This window comes from Salvelinus fontinalis, chromosome 37, assembly GCF_029448725.1.
Source record: "Salvelinus fontinalis isolate EN_2023a chromosome 37, ASM2944872v1, whole genome shotgun sequence".
Taxonomy (NCBI): Eukaryota; Metazoa; Chordata; class Actinopteri; order Salmoniformes; family Salmonidae; genus Salvelinus; species Salvelinus fontinalis.
In genome coordinates, this window is record NC_074701.1 from 762923 (window position 1) to 783516 (window position 20594).

General features: G+C 40.2%; 1 protein-coding gene across 2 annotated transcripts in view; it reads right to left on the reverse strand.

The window, feature by feature from the left end:
• The window catches only part of wdr11 (WD repeat domain 11), a 138995-nt gene that overhangs the window by 91448 nt on the left and 26953 nt on the right, over positions 1 to 20594 (reverse strand). For both annotated transcript variants that reach the window (XM_055901674.1, XM_055901673.1), the window contains exons 5-6: positions 9602 to 9803; positions 3688 to 3856 (exon numbers count right to left, since the gene is read on the reverse strand). In XM_055901674.1, the coding sequence (XP_055757649.1) occupies positions 3688 to 3856; positions 9602 to 9803 (371 nt within the window). The remainder of the gene's footprint in view (positions 1 to 3687; positions 3857 to 9601; positions 9804 to 20594) is intronic.

The following is a 20594-nucleotide window of genomic DNA, read 5'->3' on the forward strand; positions in this document are numbered from 1 at the left end:
GCACTCAATCACTCCCCTTCTTGGTCAAATAGCCCTTAGACAGCCTGGAGGTGTGTTGGGTCATTGTCCTGTTAAAAAACAAATGATAGTCCCACTAAGCCTAATGGGATGACGTATCACTGCAGAATGCTGTGGTAGCCATGCTGGTCAAGCAGGCCTTGAACTATAAATAAATCACAGCAAGTGACACCAGAAAAGCAGCCCACACTTCTTCCTCCATGCTTCACAGTGGGAACCACACAAGTAAAGATCATCCGTTCACCTAATCTGCGTCTGCGTCTCACAAAGACACAGCGATTGGAACCAAAAATCGGACTCATCAGACCAAAGGACAGATTTCTACCAGTCTAATGTCCATTGCTCGTGTTTCTTGGTCTAAGCAAGTCTTATGTGTCATTTAGTAGTAGTTTCTTTGTATTAATGAAGGCCTGATTCACACAGTCTCCTCTGAAAAGCTGATGTTGATATGTGTCTGTTACTTGAACTCTGAAGCAATTATTTGGGCTGCAATTTCTGAGGCTGGTAACTCTAATGAACTTATCCTCTGCAGCAGAGGTAACTCTGGGTCTTCCTTTCCTGTGGCTGTCCTCATGAGAGCCAGGTTCATCATAGCGTTTGATGGTTTTTGCGACTGCACTTGAAGAAACTTTCAAAGTTCTTCAAATTTTCCGGATTGACTGACCTTCATGTCTTAAAGTAAGGATGGAGTGTTGTTTCTCTTTGCTTATTTGAGCTATTCTTACCATAATATGGACTTTGTATTTAAAAAAATAAGGCCATCTTCTGTATACCATCTCTATCTTGTCACAACACAACTGATCGGCTCAAACGCATTAAAACTTCTTCAGGATCGTCTGCGAGACGGTTGAGCTAACATATGCTAATCGCATTAGCCTGAGGTTGTAACTAACAAGAAGATTTCCCACGACATAGACATATCTGATATTGTCAGAAAGCTTAAATTTGTGTTAATCTAACTGCACTGTTCAATTTACAGTAGCTATTACAGTGAAAAAATACCATGCTAACGTTTGAGGAGAGTGCAGTTTTTTACATGAAAAGTTATTAATAAACAAATTAGACACATTTGGGCAGTATTGATACAACATTTTGAACAGAAATGCTATGGTTCATTGGATCAGTCTAAAACTTTGCACATACACTGCTGCCACCTAGTGGCCAAAATCTAAATTGCAACGGGGCTTCAATAATACATTATTGATACATCTTGCATTTCAAAGATGGTAAAAAAAAATACACATTTTTTTTTTTTGTATTATCTTTTACCAGATCTAATGTGCTATATTCTCCTAAATTCCTTTCACATTTCCACAAAGTCTGTTGTAGAGACTGTTGTCCTTCTATTAGGTTCTCCCATCTCAGCCAAGGAACTTTGTAGTTCTGTCAGAGCGGTCCTTTAGTTCTTGGTCACCTCCCAGAACAAGGCCCTTCTTGCCCGGTTGCTCAATTTGGTCAGACTACCAGCTCTAGGCAGAGTCTAGGTAATTACATATCTTTTCAATTTCCTAATTATGGAGACTACTGTGCTCTTGGAAACTGTCAACACTAGAAATTGTTTTATACACTCCCCCAGAGATATGCCGTATATCACGATTATATATTGGAGATATACGGACAGGTCCTTGCACTATATGGTATAGTTTCTGCTCTGAGATGCACTGTCAACTGTGGGACCTTAAATAGACAGGTGTCTTATTTCTAAATCATGTCCAAACAATTGAATTGACCACAGGTGGACTCCAACCAAATTGTAGTGACTTCTAGGATGATTAAATTAAATTGGATGCACCTGAACTCAATTTGGAGTGTCACGGCAAAGGGGTGTGAATACTTATGTAAATTTATATTTCTGTATTTCATTTTTAATACATTTGCAAAAAACCTGTTTCACTTTGTCATCATGGGGTATTGCGTGAAATTGGTCAATCTTTTGAATTTCAGGCTCAACAACAAAATGTGGAATAAGTCAAAGGGCATGAATACTTTCTGAAGGCACTGTATCTGTTGTTTCAAGTAAAAAACTTGATCGTGCAAAGAGGAAAATTGTTTTTGCAGCAGAACTGACAATATTTCAACAATGAACCTAAAATAAAGCTGAAGTCGGAAGTTTAAATACACTTAGGTTGGAGTCATTAAAACACGGTTTTCAACCACTCCACAAATTTCTAGGACATCTACTTTGTGCTTGACAAGTCATTTTTCCAGCAATGGTTGACAGACAGATGATTTCACGTATAACTTACTGTATCACAATTCCAGTGGGAAAGAAGTTTAGATACACTAAATTGACTGTGCCTTTACACAGCTTGGAAAATTCCAGAAAATAATGCCATGGCTTTAGAAGCTTCTGATAGGCTAATTGACATAATGTGAGTCAATTGAACGTGTACCTGTGGATGTATTTCAAAGCCTACCTTCAAACTCAGTGCCTCTTTGCTTGACATCATGGGAAAATGAAAAGAATTCAGCCAAGAACTCCGAAACAAATTGTAGACCTCCACAAATCTGGTTCAAAAGTATCTATATCCAAAGTAAAACGAGTGCTAGATCGACATAACCTGAAAGGCCAGTGAGGAAGGAAGAAGCCACCTCCAAAACTGCCATAAAAAAGCGAGACACCAATTTTGCAACTGCACAAGGGGACAAAGATCGTACTTTAGGAGAAATGTCCTCTGGTCTGATGAAACAAAAATAGAACTGTTTGGCCATAATGATTATCGTTATGTTTGGAGGAAAAAGGGGGAGGCTTGCAAGCCGAAGAACACCATCCCAACTGTGAAGCACGGGGTGGCAGCATCATGTTATGTGGGTGCTTTGCTGCAGGAGGTACTGGTACACTTCACAAACTAGATGACATCATGAGGGGGGACAATTATGTGGATATATTGAAGCAACATCTCAAGACATCAGGCAGGAAGTTAAAGCTTGGTCGCAAATGGGTCTTCCAAACGGACAATGACCCCAAGCATACTTCCAAAGATGTGGCAAAATGGCGTAAGGACAACAAACTCAAGGTATTGGAGTGGCCATCACAAAGCCCTGACGTCAAACCTATAGAACATTTGTGGGCAGAACTGAAAGCTAGGAGGCCTACACACCTGACTCAGTTACACCAGCTCTGTCAGGAGAAATGGGACAAAATTCAACCAACTTATTGTGGGAAGCTTGTGGAAGGCTACCCGAAACGTTTGACCCAAGTTAAAAAAATTAAAGGCAATGCTACCAAATAATAATTGAGTGTTTGTAAACTTCTGACCGACTGGGAATGTGATGAAAGAAATAAAATATGAAATAAATCATTCTCTACTATTATTCAGACATTTCACATTCTTAAAATAAAGTGGTGATCCTAACTGACCTAAGACAGGGAATTTTCACTAGGAATACATGTCAGGAACTGTGAAAAACTGAGTTCAAATGTATTTGGCTAAGGTGTATGTAAACTTCCGACTTCAACTGTATATTTGTAAAGTATATAAACTATAAAACACTGATTGCACAGGGGTTTAATTGAGTTGAGGGTAGGTTGACGTGAGACTGAAGAGAGAGTGTGTGTGTGTGTGTGTGTGTGTGTGTGTGTGTGTGTGTGTGTGTGTGTGTGTGTGTGTGTGTGTGTGTGTGTGTGTGTGTGTGTGTGTGTGTGTGTGTGTGTGTGTTGCGTCCCACCTGAATGAAGGGCACCCCGGAGCGTTCAATGGCCACCACACCCACGGTCTGGCTGAGCTCAAGGTCCAGGATGAGGATCTCTCTGGGGTAGAGCAGCAGCATGTGGTTCCTCTTGGAGGGCAGGTAGGACAGCTGCAGGCAGTCTGCATTCAGGGTCACAGCCTCCGCTCTGACGAGAGGAACACACCCATAGAATTATAATTAACTTCCTGATTTTAATTCCTGGAATGGGTACATTCAATATGGCTGCCTATCCGCTCATCTTGGAACAGTGACTCGAATAGGAATGGCCCTTCCATTAATTCTGTTTTCATGAAACACATCAGTCATTATCTTTGACTGACTAACTGTAAACCAGCAGGTATTACGTTGTATAATGATGCAGTTTTTGACCAACTCAGTGGCATTGTGATTAGAGTGTCCGCCCTGTGATAGGAAGGTCGGGGGTTTGATCCCTGGTCGAGACATTTGAATTAAAAAAATAATTGAAAATAAAAATCTGATGAATTGGGGGTAAGGCCCTGCAATAGGATGTTCAATGTCCAGGGGGTGTGCTTGCCTTATGGCCCGTTCTGGCTCGGGAAAAGGTACTTACTTACTGGTGGAGTATTGCCAGAATTTTTATGGACATGTTATCCTTTAGTTATAGCATCTTTGCTTCATCTCACAATGACACGCTGAATTTACCTGCTAATTATATTCATCCACTGAAAAATACATACAATACTAGTCAAAAGTTGACACACCTACTCAAGGGTTCTTCTTTATTTGTACTATTTTCCACATAATAGTTAAGACATCAAAATTATGAAATAACACATATTGAATCACGTTGTAACCAAAAAATAATAATCAAAATATATTTTATATTTGAGATTCAAAGTTGCCACCCTTTGCCTTGATGACAGCTTTGAACAGTCTTGGCATTCTCTCAACCAGCTTCACCTGGAATGCTTTTCCAGCAGTCTTGAGTTCCCACATATGCTGAGAACTTCTTGGCTGCTTTTCCTTCAATCTGCAAAATGATAGTCCCACCAAGCTCAAACCAGACGGGATGGCGTATTGCTGCAGAATGCTGTGGTAGCCATGCTGGTTAAGTGTGCCTTGAATTCTAAATAAATCACAGACAGTGTCACCCACACCACCTCCTCAATGCTTTATGGTGGGAAACGCATGCGGAGATCATCCGTTCGCCTACTCTACGTCTCCGTCCAACGGCGGTTGGAAGCAAAAGTCTCAAATTTGGACCAGGACAGATTTCCACCGGTCTAATGTCCATGTTTCTTGTCCCAAGCAAGTCTCTTCTTATTATTGGTGTCCTTTAGTACCGGTTTCTTTGCAGCAATTCAACCACGAGGGCCTGATTCACACAGTCTCCTATGAACAGTTGATGAGGAGATGCATCTGTTTCTTGAACTCTGTGAAGCATTTATTTGGGCTGCCATTTCTGAGGCTGGTAACTCTAATGGGTAAGGGTTTGGCTGGGTTAGACCATCATTGTAAATAAGAATTGTTCTTAATTAACTGACTTGCATAGTTAAATAAAGATTAAATATTTTTTATTAACTTATCCTCTGCAGTTTCATCATAGCACTTGATGGTTTTTCAAATCAAACTATGTCACATGCGCCGAACACAACAAGTGTAGACCTTACCGTGAAATGCCTACTTAACCAACAGTGCAGTTCAAGAAGAGTTAAGAAAATATTTGCCAAATAAACAAAAGTAAAAAATTATAAAAAGTAACGCTATTTACAGAGGGTAGTGTGCGGGTAATTTGTACATGTAGTGAAGTGACTATGCATACATAATAAACAAAGTGCTTGATCTTTTACCAAATAGGGCTATCTTCTGTATTCCAACCCTACCTTGTCACAACACAACTGATTGGCTCAAACGCATTAAGGAAAGGAATTACACAAATTAACTTAAGGCAGCACACCTGTTAATTGAAATGCATTCCAGGTGACTAACGCATGAAGCTGGTTGAGAGAATGCCAAGAGTGTGCAAAGTGTCATCAAGACAAAGGGTGGCTACTTTGAATATCCTAAAATATAAAATATCTTTGATTTGTTAAACACTTTTTGTGTCGTCCAAACTTTTGACTGGTACTGCATATCAATGAATTGGCGAGGGCACTACAACAGTCTGCAGCACCCGGCCTCACCCTTCTAGAATCTGAAGTGAAATGTCTACTGATGATCTCGTGGTTCTGTCCACAACCAAGGAGGGCCTAACGCAGCACCTGAATATTCTGCACAGGTTCTGTCAGACCTGGGCCTTGACAGTGAATCTCAGTAAGACAAAAATAATGGTGTTCCAAAAAAGGTCCAGATGCCAGGACCCCAAATACAAATTCCATCTAGACACTGTTGTCCTAGAGCACACAAAACAATTTAACTTCCACAAAGCTTTGAACGATCTGAGACATGACAATAAGGACATTCTATGCCATCAAAAGGAACATAAAATTTGACATCCCAATTAGGATCTGGCAAAAAATACTTAAATCAGTTATAGAAACCACTGCCCTCTACGGTTGTGAGGTTTGGGGTCCGCTAACCAAACAAGAATTAATCAAATGAGACAAACACTAAATTGAGAATATGCATGCAGAATTCTGCAAAACATCTCCTGTGAACAATGTAAAACACTAAATAATGCATGCAAAGCAGAATAAGGATGATACCTTCTAATTAACAAGATCCATTAAAAAATGTTTTTAATTCATCAGCAATTCCCAAACCTCACATCACCTATAGAGAGATGAACTGAGAGAAGAGTCCCCTCAGCAAGCTGGTCCTGGGGCTCTGTTCACAAACACAAAGAAATGCCACTGAGCCCCACGAAAACAACACAATTCGACCCAACCAAATCATGAGAAAACAAAAAGAAGGATTACTTGGCACAAAAGAACTAAACAAAAAAACTAAGCTATTTAGCCCTAAACAGAGAGTACACAGTGGCAGAATACCTGACCATTGTGATTTACCCAAAATTAAGGTGAGCATAGTCTTGCTATTGAGAGGCCGCCGTAGCCAGACCTGGTTCTTGAGAGAACACTGGCTGCCCACAAATGTGCCCACTGCCCACATTTGGTGGAAACTGACCCGACCATATTAAAAAGACACATATTCCCCTCTTATTACACAGACCCAAAGAATTTGAAAACAAATCAAATTGTGATAAACTCCCATAAATATTAGGTGAAATACCAGTGTGCAATCCCAGCAGCAATATTTGTGACTTGTTGCCACAAGGGCAACCAGTGAAGCAAACACCATCGTGAATACAAATTATATTTATACTGAACAAAAATATAAAACGCAACAATTTCATCAATTTTATTGCGTTACAGTTCATAGAAGGAAAAAGTAAATGGAAATAATTCATTAGGCCCTAATCTAACGATTTCACATGACTGGGCAGGGGCGCAGACATGGGTGGGCCTTGGGGGGAGCATAGGCCCAACTACTGGGGAGCCAGGCCCAGCCAATCAGAATACGTTTTTTCCCCACATAAGGGCTTTACAGACACATACATATATATATATATATATATATATATATATATATATATATATATATATATTATATACTAGATTACAGACTGAAATACAGCGCATTCAGAAAGTATTTAGACCCCTTGACTTTTTCCACATTTTGATACATTAGAGCCTTATTATAAAATTGACTTAAAAAACAATTCACTCATTTAACTAGACATTATACCCCATAATGACAAAGCAAAGAGAGGTTGACATTTTTGCACAAGTATAAAAAAAAATGTTTTTTTACTGACGAGTTTCAGAAGAAAGTTCTTTGTTTCTGGCCATTTTGAGCCTGTAATCGAACCCACAAATGCTGATGCTACAGATACTCAACTAGTCTAACGTTTTTTAGCTGTGCCAACAATTGCAAAAGGGTTTTCTAATGATCAATCAATTTAGATATTCAATAAAACACGTTTTTTATTATATATATTTATTTTTTTATCAGCCGTTTCCAGCTACAATAGTCATTTACAACATTAACAATATCTACACTATTTCTGATGAATTTGATGTTATTTTAATGGACAAATAAATGAATTTTTTCTAAGTGACCCCAAACCTTTGAACGGTAGTGTATGTAAATAAGGTATTACTGTTTTTTGCAGGCAGCATTTGGCACTTTAACGCAGGCACATATTCATCACTCCTCCCTGCTCCGTTATAAGATAAGTTAACAATGTGGGTCGACACACAAATTAACTTCTGTCTTAGTACATACATTTCACACTTGTCAGTGTTCATATTTAAGATATGCAATATTTATTATACTTGTCAATGTTGTGGATGAGCGCTTTGTTTGTTCTGTTCCTCTCTCTCTCTCCATCTCGGTAGCTTCCGGGTATGCTGGAAAAGGACCCGAGCTAAGGGAATTGGGCGGACTTTATAGTGCCTGTCCCAAATGGCTCATTAATGTAAATGGGCATATTGAAAGATACTGTCAGTAGTGATGTAATGTTGTGATATTGTTTAAAAATGTGTTGCAATGTATATCCTTTAGTATGTTTAGTTAATGGAAAATGTAGGTTTGACTAGGTAATTGCTTAATTAATTAGGGTAGTAATTGTTCTGAGGGGAGGGGCTAGCCCTACAAAAGGAGCCTCTCTCAGTTCATGAGGAAGGCATTTTGGATCGAGCTGTGGATGGGGCAGCATTGTTTTAAGCTGTCCCATACGGTAGACGTTTGATGGCAGTACTGTTGTTCTTACTGAAGAACTTTTGCGGCTCCGCCATCTTTTTATTTTGATTGAGGTTAGGTTTTCCAGTTTAGCCTTCAGGCCTACTCTACTTGACAGTCACAAACATTTCAAAAACCTGTTTTCACTTTGTTATTATGGGGTATTGTGTGGAGACTGACATTTCAATTTAATCCATTTTAAAATAAGGCTGTAACGTAACATGTGGAAAAGGTCAAGGGGTCTGAATACTTTCCGAATGCACTGTACTACTCAGTTTCATCATCTGTCCGGGTGGCTGGTCTCAGACGATCACACAGGTGAAGAAGCCAGATGTGGAGTGGCCTTTTATTGTCCCTAGCACAAGGTGCACCTGTGTAATGATCATGCTGTTTAATCAGCTTCTTGATATGCCACACCTGTCAGGAGGATGGAATATCTTGGCAAAGGATAAATGCTCACTAACAGAGATGTAAACAAATGACAGTGACGACCATTCTCGCTCTCTCAACTGTCCTCTGTCACAGACAGGCCTTGTGTTATGATTAGCACATAAAATGTAGGACGATGGCAATTAGGCCTAATCATTTTCCTGTATGTAGCGTTGAGTGATTTCTTGAACTCAACCAAAATAAAATATTAGTATTACAAGACTAAATAATAAACCAATTACAGACATGAAGGTGGGCAGCTGTGTTTAGAGGGTGGTTATTACAGCAACGGTAGCCTATGCCTTACTGCAACAGTCAAACAAATATTGCATAGGGGCAATTCCATACAGGTTAGCCCAAATATGTTATTGATCTTCCTGAAATAAAATCCATAGAAATGTCATTTGGGGGAAGGATGTTCAGCATACCTTTGAAGTCTATTTCCAAAATGATAATTGAGAAATAATTCATTCACATTGGAAAAATTGGTGGCATTTCGCCTTACCCAGGCCTTCTTTAAGACACTACAACAATGAGTCTGTAGATGCTACAAAGCGAGTCATGCTCTCATTTGAAACCTTAATGTGGGCTCTGAAATATGAGTAATGTTTTGTCATTCATTTCTGAATAATACAAATATATACTTACATATCTCAAAAGTACCCATTTTGATAAAGTACAATATAATATGGAATGTGTAATAAGAATCATGCATCTAATATAGATCATGCGGTGTTTAGCTATGGGGTTTTCTTACGTTGGCTTCTCGTTGGTGATGAGCACTTTGACCTTGTTCAGGGCCTTCTTGGCACCGGTGGGAGCAGGGAGGGCAGCAGGCACAGGCTTAGTGTGGGCAGGGCTGGCATGGGGGCTGGCGATATAGACCTTCTTACCCCCGCTGCCCGGGGGTTTGGAGTGAGAGAAGTCAGAGATGAAGACAATGCCTTCGCTGGTCAGCACTGAGCATGAAAGAAGAGAGAGCAAAGGGAAGAGATTATGACAGGTTTGAAATCTATTTAAAAGTAAATGTTTTTGTTTCTTCTTATTATTATTAACTGGACTGAAATGACTGCTCTAGGATCAACAGGTCTGGGATCTGTTCAACGGAATGTTGTTCAGGAGCATCACGCATCCCAAAAATCTAAGGTGGTACAAAGTTTGTGATGGCAAATTTGCCATCCGTAAATTCAAGAATGTTGCATTTTTTAAACCCCTGAAATAACTTTTTTTCTGTAATCTAAAGACATCAATCATTATGCTTAATTATATTAATCCCCAAAACTTAGTTAAGTGAATAATTAGCTTTTTTCTAAAGCCGAAGAAGACAGAAAATTCAAACGCTAATTTTACCTACAGCGGCAAGGACAAGTATGTGAACCCTTTGGAATTACCAGGATTTATGAATAAATCAGTCATAAAATTTGATCTGATCTTCATCTTAGTCACAACAATAGACAAACAATGTGCTTAAACTAATAACACAAATGTGAATACATCATTTAAACATTCAGTGTAGGTTGGGAAAAGGATGTGAACCCCTAGGCTAATGACTTCTCCAAAAGCTAATTGGAGTCAGGAGTCAGCTGACCTGGAGTCCAATCAATGAGACCAAATTGGAGATGTTGGTTAGAGCTGCCTTGCCCTATCAATTTTTTTTTTTTTTTTTTTTTTGAGTTCGCTATTCACAAGAAGCATTGCCTGATATGAACCATGCCTCGAACAAAAGAGATCTCAGAAGACCTAAGAATTGTTGACTTGCATAAAGCTGGAAAGGGTTACAAAAGGATCTCTAAAAGCCTTGATGTTCATCAGTTCTCAGTAAGAAAAAATGTCTTTTAACGGAGAAAGTCCTGCAAAGACGACTGCAAGAACACAGTGCAGAATGCTCAAGAAGAATCCTAGAGTGTCAGCTAAAGACTTACAGAAATCTTTGGAACATGCTAACATCTCTGTTAACGAGTTTACGATACGTAAAACACTAAACAAGAATGGTGTTCATGGGAGGACACCACGGAGGAAGCCACTGCTGTTCAAAAAAAAAAACATTGCTGCACATCTGAAGTTTTCAAAAGTGCACCTGGCTGTTCCACAGCGCTACTGGCAAAATATTCTGTGGACAGATGAAACTACATTTGAGTTGTTTGGAAGGAACACACAACACTGTGTGGAAAAAAAGGGGCACAGCACACCAACATCAAAACCTCATCAACTGTAAAGTATGGTGGAGGGAGCATCATGGTTTGGAGCTGCTTTGCTGCCTCAGGGACAGGACAGCTTGCTATCATCTACAGAAAAATAATTCAAGTTTATCAAGACATTTTGCAGTAGAATGTAAGGCTATCTGTTCACCAATTGAAACTCAACAGAAGTTGGGAGATGCAACAGGACAACCACCCAAAACACAGAAGTAAATTAACAACAGAAGAAAATACACCTTCTGGAGAGGCCCAGTCAGAGTCCCGACCTCAAACCGTTTTAAAATGCTGTGGCATGATCTTGAGAGCCGTTCACACCAGACATCCTAAGAATATTGCTGAACAGAAACAGTTTTGTAAAGAGGAACGGTCCAAAATTCCTCCTGACCGTTGTGCAGGTCTGATCCGCAACTACAGAAAACTTTTGGTTGAGTTTATTGCTGCCAAAGGAGGGTCAACCAGTTATCAAATCCAAGGGTTCACATACTTTTTACACCCTACACTGTGAATGTTTACACAGTGTGTTCAATTAAGACATGAAAACGTATAATTGTTTGTGTGATATTAGTTTAATCAGACTGTTTGTCTATTATGACTAAGTTGAAGATCAGATCAAATTTTATGACCAATTTATGCAGAAATCCAGGTAAATCCAAAGGGTTCACTTACTTTTTCTTGCCACTGTATGCACCAACAAGGCTTTTAAATCAATATGCAGCGTTTATTAATCTACTGTACTTCAACAACAGATGTACTCACAATGGATTTTGGCTGGATATTTTCCATTGATCTTGCTTTTTAGTCCTGGATAACCTCCCCATAATGTTTGAATTAGTGGAACGGGATGATTTTTTTTACATGTAAAAACATGTTTACATTAATGGGGTAAACCTTCTCTAAAAGGATGTATTAGGCTGTTAGATAGGTCTAAATCCTAATCAATCCATCCAATGTGAGTACATATGTTGTTTAAGTAGATCAATAAAGCTACGGTACTCAAGCTGCTTATGCTGAAAAGTCTTGTTCGTGCATAGGTCAAATTAGCTTTTGAATTTCCTGTCTCTTTCAATGTCAGTCAAAAGCTAATATTTTAACTTGTAAAAATATCTTAACTAATTTATATAATGATTTAAAATGTGCATACATTTGCATAAGAGGAACACATTTACCACAGTACCCAACTTCCCCGATGACGGATGTTCTGAATACAGTCACAGGTAAATATGACTTCCTTGCTTTTATAAAATGTAACCAACATATTTTCAACAAAACGTTGTTTTGATCAGTATGTTTAAGCTAATTCATACAAGTTAATTCTTCCACCAGTCCAGACAAAAATATGGTTGTTAGTACTTTTGGTCATGTTGCTAGACGGACAGTTTTTTTTAGCAACAAAAACCGATGTGTGAGCAACTACAGGGCAAAACAGACAGGTTTGGCTTAGACTGTTGACAACATATAAACTATATTTAGTCTTCAAATGTTTATTGAAAGCATTGTTAGTTAGCTACAGTGCCTTCAGAAAGCATTCATACCCCTTGACATATTTGACATGTGTTACAGCCTGATTTCTAAATGTATTAAAATTGATTTGTGTCTCACCCAGCTACACACGATACCCCTAAAAACATGTTTTTAGACATTTTAGCAAATGTATTGAAAATGAAAAACAGAAATATAGAGAAGTATTCACACCCAAGTCAATATTTTGTAGAAGAACCGTTGGCGGCGATTACAGCTGTGAGTCATTTGGGAAAGTATAAGAACTTTGCACACCTGGATTATACAATATTTGCCCATTACACATTTCCAAATTCTTCAAACTCTGTCAAGTTGTTTGCTGATCATTGCTCGTCTTGCCATAGATTTTCAAGCCAATTTAAGTCCAAACTGTAACTAGGCCACTCAGGAACATTCAATGTCGTCTTGGTAAGCACCTCCAGTGTAGATTTGTCCTTGTGTTGTAGGTTTTTCTCCTGCTGAAAGCTGAATTCATGTCCCAGTGTCTGTTTGAAAGCAAAACTGTACGAGTTTTTCCTCTAGGGATTGAACCCCAGGCTGTAGTGACGCCGCAACACAGTGATATAATGCCTTAGACCGCTGCGCCACTCAGCAGGACCTATTCCGTTCCGTTTTACACAACAAAAAACTCACAATTTCTTGCCGATGACAAGCATACCCAAAACATGATGCAGCCACCACCATGCATTGAAAATATGAAGAGTGGTACTCAGTGATGTGTTGTGGCATTTTTTGCGGTATTAAGTGCCTTGTTGCAAACAAGATGCATGTTTTGGAATATTTGTATTCTGTACAGGCTTCCTTCTCACTCTGTCAATTAGGTTAGTATTGTGCAGTAACTTCAATGTTGTTGGTCCATCCTCAGTTCTATCACAAGCATTAAATGGTGTACCTGTGTTAGTCACCACTGGCGATTTCCATCCTCTCCGACAACTGAGTTAGGAATGTCACCTGTATCTTTGTAGTAACTGGGTGTATTTGATACACCAGCCAAAATGTAATTAATAACTTCACCATGCTCAAAGGCATATTCAGCGTCTGTTGTATTATTTTTACCCATCTTCCAATAGGCCCTTCTTTGTAATGCAATACCTCCCTGGTATTCCAATGAGTGTGTTTGAAATTCACTGCTCGACTAAAGGACCTTACAGATAATTGCATGTGTGGACTACAGAGATGAGGTAGTCATTCAAAAACCATGTTAAACGTTATTATTGTGTATATAGAGTGTCCATGAGTTGTTAAGCAAATGTTTCCTCCCAAACGTATTTAGGCTTGCTATAACAAAGGGGTTCAACACTTAACATTTTAGCTTTTCATTTTTTATTCATTTGTAAAACATTAATTCTAAAAACATAATTCCACTTTGACATTATGGGGTAGTGTGTGTAGGCCAGTGACACAAAATCTCAATTTACTCCATTTTAAATTGAGGCTGTAAAACAACAAAATGTGGAAAAAGTCAAGTGGTGTGAATACTTTCCAAAAGGTCGGAACTCCAAAAAGGTCAGATTAGGAATAGCAGGTAGCCTAGTGGTTAGAGCGTTGGGGCAGTAACCAAAAGGTTGTTCGATCGAATCCCCGAGCTGACAAGGTAAAAATGTCGCTCTGCCCCTGAACAAGGCAGTTAACACACTGTTCCCTGGTAGGCCGTCATTGTAAATAAGAATTTGTTATTAACTGGCTTACCTAGTTAAATAAAGATTAAATAAAATAAAAAAGAACAAAGAGGTGGTGCTTGCTCAGTTGCGTCTAGGAAATTATACATTGAACTCATCACTACATCTGGTTGGCAAGCATATGAGTGGTTTGTGTGCGGATGTGTATGGTTAATTAAACAATGAAGCATGTTGTTATTAAGTACCGTTATGTTGAAAAGAAGGAAAGATTAATGTGTAGGGTTATTGAGATTGGTCACTCTGACAGAGCTCCAGAGGTCCACTGTGGAGATGGGAGAACCTTCCAGAAAGACAACGATCTCTGCAGCACTCCACCAATCAGGCATTTATGGATGAGTAGCCAGACAGAAGCCACTCCTCAGTAAAAAGGCACACGACAGCCCGCTTGGAGTTTTCCAAAAAGCACCTTAGACCTTGACAGAAAGATTCTCTGGTCTGATGAAACCAGGATTGAAAGCTTTGGCCTGAATGCCAAGTTTCACATCTGGAGGAAACCTGGCAACTTGCAAAAAGGCAAAAAACTGGCACCCGCCTTCAACAATAGACATATATATATGATCCATAGATGGCAGTTCCCATTCAAGACTGGCAGCCAATTGCTAGTGTAGCCATGAGTTTAAAACAGTCATATTGTCAGGGTTAGAGATTCCAAACCTCTTCTATGTCTACGGCCACAAAGCAACAAGCTGTTCCTCAAGGAGCGGGGAAAAAGGTGCTTGTGCAATGATAAGCACGCCAAAGACGGCATGAACAATAATTCATAATATAAAAGGCATTTATAAAAGCTTTTCACACACCATATCCTGCTGAACTCGCAAAATAACTTATTCATTTTGATTTCGGCACAAATTAAAATGTGGCATTGACTCACGTTTCAGCATTGTCTCAATGAAGAGTTTGGCGTTCGACTAGCCATGTGTGACATGCATGCGCAGTTGGCGGGCTAGCGAGCCTTATATAATGTCGTATTACGGATGAAGCCTGACCTGGAATCTGAAGCTAACTGAAGCTGGCTAGCTTCAGGGTAGCCTAGTGGCGGCAGGCTAGCCTAGTGGCGGCAGGCTAGCCTAGTGGTTAGAGCGTTGGGCTAGTAACCGAAAGGTTGCAAGTTCGATTCCCGAGCTGACAAGGTACAAATCTGTCGTTCTGCCCCTGAACAAGGGGCAGAACCCACTGTTCCTAGGCCGTCATTGAAAATAAGAATTTGTTCTTAACTGACTTGCCTAGTTAAATAAAGATAAAAAAAATAAAAGCCTGAGTAGATCTAGCTTACTTCGTGGTATACCATGCTAGTAAGAGACACACGGTGACACACACGAAGCACCATCGCTCTCTGTTAGTCTAATGCCTGGGATGCCAGTGAGATGTTCAACTAGGAAACAACTCGGCTTCCAAATATGGCTTCCTCTCCATGTACAAGTATCGTCCCCTCAGCTTCTAAATCTATTTTTAGAAGGTCTAGCAATGCATTATTTGCCTCAACAAGCACTCCATTTTAAACCTGAATACCTGTATTCATATTCTCATTTACATTTACATTTTACATTTAAGTCATTTAGCAGACGCTCTTATCCAGAGCGACTTACAAATTGGTGCATTCACCTAATGACATCCAGTGGAACAGCCACTTTACAATAGTGCATCTAGATCTTTTAAGGGGGGGGGGCAGAAGGATTGCTTTATCCTCTCTCCCCCCTCAGCGTTCCTCTGGAGAGGCCTGCCTAGGATGAATGAGACCGGGAGCAACCACCTAATACAACCAAGTCTCACTGAAGAATCATTAAGGCAAGACTGAGGAGTACAATACTATGGTCTAAGAGAGAGCGGTGACATGAATGAGTAGTGCCGAGGGCAGGTGGGTCACAAGAGGAAGAGGCATACACCAATATATGCTCACATACAAACGTGTAACAGGGTAAAGAACGTGCCGTAATCTCACTCCACAGCTAGCTTGAAATGTCGCGGATGGAGCCATCCAATTGGTATCTTTAGGATGGCTCAAACCCTTTGTATGTTTTCAAGGAGGGCGATCACATGTGTTTGCTTGCTGAGGATCACTGGTTCGAGCCCAGTGTGGGACATGGAGAGTGGAGGAAGATAAACTTTTGAGCTTTAGCACTACACACCTGATTCAAATCATCAACACTGAATGATAAGTTGATCATTTGATTCAGCTAGGGCAAAACAAAATGTGCAACCCTTTGGGTCCCCAGGACCAGAATTAAGAAATGCTGTTCCATCTAGACTAATCACATTTCGCCACCTCACCTCTCCCTGGCTACCGTATGGAGACATGATCCAACTGTGTGAACACATTGACTATACTTCAACGATTGTTTGTTACGTGTACCTGTATTCATTCTTTACCAACCACAAGCATGTAGCTTAGATATGAGAGCATTGCTTGCTTTTAAAGAAGTTTGCTAGTTTGCAAACAAAGTAATTGTGACACTATTTATGTTTTTCATGTGATCATGGTGACAGTCTTATCATAGAGATGGGCAACTCTCCGAAATGCAATTAGTTTAAATCAGTTACGTTTGCTGGGTCTGGGGGAAAAGTGTGACACCAAAATCAGGCCCCGAGGGCTGGAGTACTACGATGAGGATGACCAGATCGAGATGGAATCAACAGACTTGATGCAGGATCCAGCATGATCTGATACAGGGCTCTCCTAGAGAGTTTCAGTCGTGTAAGTGTTCTCCAACCCCTTAATTTAGTGCACCTGACTCTAATAACTAGGGGGTTGATAAGCTACAGGAGGGAAAATCTCCAGGAGCCCTGAACCTCCACCTTGTCCCCCCACCCTATAATTTTATAACCTCTCTCTACTATAGACTCATCACATGCTGCTTGCATTTCGATAGGCAAGGTTTAAATGAATTACACAATTGTCAGAAAGTCAGGATAAAAATCAGACAAAGAGGCTGCAAAATCAGTCAACAGCCATCTTAGTGCAGGACAACGTTACCTGGACAAATACAGTATGTATCATTTGGGGTGAGTATCAAAATAATATTGCCGATATGGGCAAAGAGTAGCAAATACCAACAATCAAGGTAAGAATAAACATAACTATAACATTCTACTTCCGTTCGATGAAACTGTCATGGCATTACGCTATTGTATGTAATTTGAGCATTGGTTTGATTAGCGAACGTAGCTAACTAGCTAGCTACGGTGGAGGGGTTGATTTGATGCAACAAAATGTACATTTGTAGCTGATCTGAGCGTATGGATATTAAATAGTTTATCTAACTTGAATTTAGTTCTGAATATGGCTGAGATAACTTCAGAAAATAAGAATGTTGAGGGTCAATGTTGTCAAGGTACAACGAGATAGCTTTAGTTTATTTTTTTGACTAGCAGAAGTTACTTTTCGTAGCACAGGCCTGGGAAATTATTTTCCATGGAGGGCCACATTAGAATATATTTTTGCCATTGCGGGCCAGAATCATATTACGGGATTATACATCATGTTCACAGATATATCTACTGTAAATGCCGTCCAGATATGCAACTTTTTTTAAATACACAGAAATAAACCACATCCATGTTCTCCTTTTGGTAGATATTTTTAAACATGCAATGAACTACATGGAGGGATAGTACACTGTGCATTCAGTACCACGGACAGAACTCTTGTTAACGGGTATGCACAAAAACACAAGAAAGAGAGAGCTCAACATTACATTTAAACTACTCAATCAGTGTGAGAAGTGAAGTCTCTGATGGGCATTGACTAGAGCAGTGAAGTCAGGTGTAGTTTCTGGCGTCAAGTTGCAGGCCAGTGTGAGCGTTATCCACATTGAAGTTGAAAGGAGAGGAAACCAATAGCATGTCATTTTGCAACACATTGAAATCCTCAAAACGACGAGAAAACCCACTGTTCAAAGCACGCAGCAGTGATGTATACTTCTCCCGCTGGTCATCTGATAGGGAACAGACTAGTAGTGTCGGAAGGTGGGTGAGATTGTTGGCTTCTACTTGGCGGGTCAGGAGGAGTAATTTTCCCTTGAAGGCTTTGACAAGGCTGTAAAACTGATGTGCAAAAAGGCACATGTAGTTTGGAATTCAGTTATTTTATGAGGGAACATCATGTTAACGTGAAGGCAAAATCAGCCAACCATTCTTTATCTTGCAGTTGAGGAAAAACCACATATTTTCCTTTCATTTGCAAAAACTCAGCAATCTCCGAATTCAGGTCCCACACCCTTTTAAGCACCTTCCCCAAACTCAGCCATCTCACGTTTGTGTGGTAGAGGAGATCTGCACAACCTGACTCACTTCCAACAGTAAGACAAACTGCCTGTGGTTTAAAGATTTTGCTCCTATGAAGTTCACCACTTTAGTGACTGTATCCACAACATGGCTCATTTTCAGAACACATTTACAGAGCACTGCCTGATGAATAATGCAATGCAGAAAAGTAATTTCTGATCTGGGTTCAGCTCAGCTACTTGAGCTTGCATCCTTTTTTCCTGTCAAGTTTGGGCAGCCATCACTGGTCACACTGGATAACTTTTCAAAACTCAGTCCCAGCTTTGCCACACACTTATTAACCTCCACCAATAAATATTTCCCTGTGGTTGTGCTCTTCATTGACTGCACTGAAGCAAGCTCCTCTGTAATTTCAAAGTCTGGGGTAATGCCTCGTAAGAATATCAACAACAGCGCAGTGTCACGTGCATCACTGCTCTCATCCAGGGCCAAGGAGAAATCCTTTACCTTGTCTTCCAACTGTTGTTCCATATTTTCCGCGATGTCCTCAACACGCCGTGTCACTGTTCGTCTTGACAGGGAAACATTTCAAACAGATCTTTCTTGTCGGGGCAAAGTATTGCTGCAGAGTCAATTAAACTTTCTTTAATGAATTCGCCCTCAGCGAATGGCTTGCTATGTTTAGCAATTTTGTGGCTAGCTCTCGCAATTCTGTCGTTTGCTGAATGCAGTTTTGTGAAAAGACCTTGCTGCTTTTGCAACTGAGAAAGCAACTCTTTCGATGCACTTGCCTACTGCACTTGCCTACTGCTCAGAAGACATATTCCTATATTTATCTACAAGTGTCAGGACAAGTTGTAGTCTTTCAAGACAGCGATGCTCTCTTCGCAGACTAAGCACACAGCTTTCCCTGCCACCTCAGTAAAGACATTTTTCAATGTCCACTCTTGCTGGAACACTCTATATTCATTGTCTACCTTTTCTTAGAAAAACTCATTTTTGCGCAATTTCTAGCCAGCTACTATCTCTAACGGTGATGTGTGTCGGCCTGTCAGTCACTGTCTGTCCTCATGCAGTTGTTATTTATACGTGCCTTCAAAATAAATGTCCCACAAGCAGTGGGAGTTAAATCATTACACAAAGGCGAGTATTCATTGGGCTTTTAATTTAAACAAATACGTTTCTTCAAAACTTTTCAAAAATTATTTGTGATCTGAGCATGATTCCGCAGGCCGTATTGAATCATGTTGCGGGCCGCATATGGCCCCCGGGCCGGCCTTTGCCCAGGCCTGGGTTAGGAGAACTTAAGCAGCAGGTTAGGAAAAGCGATAACTAAAATGCTACAATTGTCCCCAATGCGACTCAAACATATGTAGCTACAACCAGGCCTGCCCTGAGAACAGTCTTGGTTTCCACTAATGCGATGCTGCGAACCCGTGAGGTAGCAACTAACATGCTGACCAGACTGGACACGTCGCGTGCACGAGTGCCGCAATAAATTTAGGAATCCATGTTATTCAATTATTGCACACACTGCTCACGCACGCCAACCAGCGTCTGCGTTGCCAAGGGCTAAAATAGAAGTTATTCCTATTTCTGACGCAGATCGAGCAGCAAGTCCTGCCTCTCCCATCTCCTCATTGGTTTATAGAACCAGGTACCCACGTGCCATCTCCTCATTGGTTATACCCACGTGGGTGATTGAAAGACGAAATGTTTTGCCGGTTGTCGTGGTAATACTATGAAAGTGTAGATGCCAATCACCATATTTCAAAGATGAAAAAGCCTGGAAGGAGGAGAGATAACTAGAAACGATTTGGTTGGCCGTTTTGTGTGTGGATTAATTGTTGGAGTAGAGGACCTTGTGCATTTCAGGTAAAATAACTCAATTTTTATATCCCAGGACAAATTAGCTAGCAAGTGCAAGCTAACTAGCTAAATTGCCATACATGTTTAATGCTTTTCGACATGTCCCAAAATGAATGTCATTGGTTGAGAGTTTGTTTTGATATTGTAACCTGCGTGTCGTGATCGCGTTTGGTATAGGGGGACAAAATAAATGTATGCACGATAGCACACGATGGCGCATGCACGCAGCCGGTTTGGGTTCCGTGTAACGGTACAAAGTCCACTA